Source organism: Engraulis encrasicolus, chromosome 3 (genome assembly GCF_034702125.1).
Source record: "Engraulis encrasicolus isolate BLACKSEA-1 chromosome 3, IST_EnEncr_1.0, whole genome shotgun sequence".
NCBI lineage: Eukaryota > Metazoa > Chordata > Actinopteri > Clupeiformes > Engraulidae > Engraulis > Engraulis encrasicolus.
Window position 1 is genome coordinate 7,869,771 of NC_085859.1, and position 5,000 is coordinate 7,874,770.

Here is a 5,000-nt window from a genome sequence, read left to right on the forward strand (position 1 = left end):
TCTGTGCGTGTGTGTCTGCGTGTATGTCTGTCTGTGTGCGTGTGTGTGTGTGTGTGTGTGTGTGTGTGTGTGTGTGTGTGTGTGTGTGTGTGTGTGTGTGTGTGTGTGTGTGTGTGTGTGTGTGTGTGTAGGGGGCTGGGCTAATTAAAGCGCAGGCTTGATTACAGGGATGATTATCTTAACGAGGGAAGAGCTCAATCAGACAGGCAACACCCCCCTCCGACACACACACACACACACACACACACACACACACACACACACACACACACACACACACACACACACACACACACACACACACACACACACTCACACTCACACACACACACACACACACACACAGATGTGCGAACATGTATATGCATGAAGAGGGATGTAAACACTCACACAAAAACACAGACACAGACACACACACACCTGGTTGGCTTTTTCTAGGTTCGACATCAGCAGGCCAACTTCTTCCGCCCTGATGAAGAAAAACATCAGAAAAAATATGCAAAGTTTTAAAAAACAGTTTTTTTAAAGTTATTAACTTGCATACTTCAGTATTCTCATTCATCAGCACATCTACATGTACGTATTAATACACCCTTCACGCAAGCATCCACTCACACACACAGACACACACATACACTAGCAGGATTAGATGCACATGCCCCGGCGTGACACCATTGTGCAGAGTGTGCCAATCATTGAACATGTTTTGATTTGTTTTTAATATAGTTTAATGGCACAGCACAAGTTTAAAATAAAGTGAAGTAAAATGTTGCGTATGCACCTTGTACATATATCAGAGTATAAGAAAAACAGCTCAACCTACACTAATTTCCTATGTGGTCCTTGAATCATATCCGCATACATGCAACCACAGTGAATGTGTTAGTGAATGAAAAAAATAATTTAGCATTGAATAGACATTTTTAGCTGCAAACCATTCCTTTGGTAATACTGGTAAATATTAGTTTGTTACGTAGTAAATATTCTTGAAAAGATCAAATTTGGCAATAGGCAGCACAGTTTCATAATGAGCAGCAAAGCTGCAATACCTGCGTTGGCCACAATCCTTCCCTCAGGATTCCTCACAGTACTCTACTCTACTGATTTATAGTGAATTGCCACAATAAATAGGCCTACTCTAGCTGCCTTTAAATCCATTGAAACCTAAGGCACCTGCAAAAAGGAGTGCTGAATGCCTGAGCCCTTTTTAAGAAAAGCTGCCCTCAGTCTATAAAAACCTAAATATCTCAGCTTCTGAGGCACATAAAAATATGCAATAAGTTGCATTTAAACACTAAGACCTTCATCGTTCATTAGAATGTGTTCATTCATCTCAAACAAACAGAGATTTTTAATAAAGTTGTCTCAAATCTCATGAGCTTGAATGTTGCGCAATGCAGCTCCACGCGCCAGGGCCAGTGCTTGCGCAATGCAACATCAGTCATTAATGGGTTAAATCCTGGCTTATGAGGCCATCAGTGTTTGCTGGAGGGCCCTGTTGGCACTGGATGGCATAATTGGCATGGCACGGCTGCCATCCGAAACCACAAGTGTCGGCAACCACAGAATTCACTGAATCAGTTGGCACTGGATGGCATAATTGGCATTGAAATGAAATGAAATTCAAAGCCCCCTATACAGTATTTATTGTGCCCATTCACGTAACCAGTTCATTACTTGTAAAGCCAGCAAATTATGCGGATCCAAACTAAATTAGTTGTGATTGGATGGTAGCGGCCAGGATTTAAAGGCAGATAGAGTCGCAAACTGTCTCTCCAGTCGCTTGAATCGCCTCTAGTCGTTCAAATCGCTTTAGTCTCTAATAGTTATTTTTCTTTTCATCCACATGCCATGTGAATGGATGAGGAATATATAGATAAATTATAAAAAAAAATATAGGCATATGTAGGTGTAATTAAGGTCTCAGTGAATGAAAAACATAATTCAGCATTGCATTTTGGCTTCTGATGCTGTGCCAGCCGATGCCAATTATTTCATTCAATGCCAATTAGGCCATCCGATGCCAATTATGCATCCGATACCAATTAGGCCATTCGATGCCAATTAGGCCATTCGATGCCAATTAGGCCCTTCAATGCCAACAGATGATGACTCTTGACACTGTGCCATCCAATACCAACTATCCCAACCAGTGGCAAAAAATCCCCACTGGAATCAGTTCATTATAATTAAGTGGTCAGAGCATAAACATGTGGTGTGGCACCAGAGTCTGCAGGCTTTTGATGTCGCGCCATCACATGTTCACACATGTTCACACTGCCAACAGTCAGGGGAGGATCTAGTCATTTTGGGGCCTAGGCGAAATATAGACATGGGGCCCTCATAATTCATTCTTTAAATATGTTCACAAAATAAGGGTCACCAATTGGCATAGAAGGAGCGAGGGTGCTATTTTAGTGGTTTACATACGTGAACGAAGATCAGATCTACTTTTGTGAGTGTTAATTGCAACTGGTGTTGGACAGTTGAGGGCCCCTGTGGAGGGCAGATTTGGTCAGGGCCCTAGGCAATTGCCTAGATTTGCCTAATGTAAAGTCTGCCTCTGCCAACAGTACGTATCTTCCACTAACCAGCCCAAAGCCAAAAGCATAAACTATGATGACTGGAATTAACAAGAGATGAAGTGAATCGTCTCATCAAATTATATGGATTAGGGCTTCTGATGTCAAGCCAACAGTGCCAACATGCACATACCCCATGCCAATAGCTCCACCACCAGTCACAATATGCTGACTGGAGTTTGAAAATTACCCTATTGGCCCGAATATAAGACAGGGTTTTTGCACTAAAAATAGCGCTTTATAAAAGGGAGGTCATCTTATTTTCACAGAGTAGACAAAGATAGCACCAAAAATAATATTTTGTTAGACCATCATCCTTTCCAGCAATCCCAACGTTCAATAATGGAGAGGTCAAGAAAATGCCTCATCAAATTTGTATAGTCTACCGTCAATTTATAAACAGCATTTTGACATAAATAGTTTTCCTGTGTGAAGCAATATTTTGCTCTTAAACAAATGTTTTCCCCAAAAAATGAATCTGTAAAAGGAGGGTCGTCTTATTTTCAGGATTGTCTTATATTCGGGCAAATATGGTACATGAATTTCTTCAATAAATATATGCATTGAATTGTGGCTTCTTAAGTTGTGCCACAACTGTCTTGTTTATCTTGGGTCTACTGATTTGGTGAATGGCTACAACAAACATGCAGCACTGGACTCTGGCTTCTCAACTGGAATCCGGAATCAAGCACTCAAATGAGTCACTAGGCATCATTGTTGTTTTACAGTTAATCTAAATCCATAGGTGAAGAAAAGACAATAAACTGAATCCGGTTGGACTTTACTTTACGGATCGCTAATAAGGTGATAATTTTGTGTTAACTTCATAGTTATTTCAGGATAATAACTGTTTGTTTTTAGTAACAACAGCAAAATAACCATACAGTTTCCAGTGCATTGTGTGTGTGTGTGTGTGTGTGTGTGTGTGTGTGTGTGTGTGTGTGTGTGTGTGTGTGTGTGTGTGTGTGTGTGTGTGTGTGTGTGTGAACAAAGTGTCACCGTGCTGCGAGTCATCAGGGTGTCACCACAATGCACTGGAAACTGTATGGTTATTTTGCTGTTGTTACTAAAAACAAACAGTTATTACTCTGAAAAAACTATGAAATTAACATGAAATTACCACCTTATTAGCGATCCGTAAAGTAAAGTGTTACCCTGAATCCTTTGGATGAAAAAAAGAGAAAGGTGAGAAAGAAGGAGAGAAAATGAGATTTAAAAAAAGGGAGAAAGAGAGATGGAAGAAAAGAAAATACGGAGAGAAAGAGAGACAGATGAAGAAGAAGAGAAAGGAAGTCTTACTTGGCTGCCATTTCCTCCTCGTATTTCCTGTGTAGCTGCGCTAGCTCCGACTGGGCCGTGGTTAGCGCTGTGGACAAAACACACCAAAAAACATCGTACAAATCTTGTCCATCTTTTATTAATGGACACAAAACACAATAAAACACTTTACAACTCTTTTCATTCTTTTATCTATGTTCAATTTTGCTCTTTACTTTATGTATTTATGTGTTGCTAAGAGCTCAACTGAGAGAGTGTGGGTGCTTGTACGCTAGTGTTGCTGTGTGTGTGTGTGTGTGTGTGTGTGTGTGTGTGTGTGTGTGTGTGTGTGTGTGTGTGTGTGTGTGTGTGTGTGTGTGTGTGTGTGTGTGTGTGTGTGTGTGTGTGTGTGTGTGTGTGTGCATTGGTGTCTGTTTTTAAATGCTTTCATTTGACGCTTCAACTTGTACTTTAAATCACCACTGTTATAGTGGTGTTCCGTTCACCAAAACTAATTGAAACACAATTTATAATAGCATTAGCATGTTAGCATTAGCATTGTTGACCTCTGACCTGGAAGTAGTAAGGAATAAACAGGAACTCACATGTCTGCAGTGTGCTGATGCGGCCCTCTGCGTCCTCCAGTCTGCCAGAGAGGGGAGAGTCGGATTCACACTCCTCTGGTGACCTAGTACACACACACACACACACACACACACACACACACACACACACACACACACACACACACACACACACACACACACACACACACACACACGCACACACGCACGCACACATGTACACACACACACACACACACACACACACACACACACACACACACACACACACACACACACACACACATGTAAAAAGACAACACATGTTCTCTCAAACAGTGTTTTCAATTGTGTGTTTGTGTGTTTGTGTGTGTATGTGTGTATGTGTGTGTGTGTGTGTGTTGCTCACAAATGACATTCGAATGTTCGTTCTGAAAAACCACACGAATTCGAACTATTTGATTATTCGAATCATTCGAATATCACGTGGGGGAGTGTTTTATGCGAAATAATGAAGGTCCTCGCAAAAAAAACGCATTGCGTGTTAATAAAGAACACCACGAACAACAAACAGCACCCCAGTTAAGAACTTCATAGA

General features: G+C 41.1%; 1 protein-coding gene across 1 annotated transcript in view; it reads right to left on the minus strand.

Moving 5' to 3' along the window:
• The window catches only part of cux2b (cut-like homeobox 2b), a 124,299-nt gene that overhangs the window by 38,927 nt on the left and 80,372 nt on the right, over nucleotides 1–5,000 (minus strand). Inside the window, exons 7-9 of the mRNA XM_063195870.1 lie at nucleotides 4,445–4,527; nucleotides 3,882–3,948; nucleotides 421–469 (exon numbers count right to left, since the gene is read on the minus strand). Of these exons, the coding sequence (XP_063051940.1) occupies nucleotides 421–469; nucleotides 3,882–3,948; nucleotides 4,445–4,527 (199 nt within the window). The remainder of the gene's footprint in view (nucleotides 1–420; nucleotides 470–3,881; nucleotides 3,949–4,444; nucleotides 4,528–5,000) is intronic.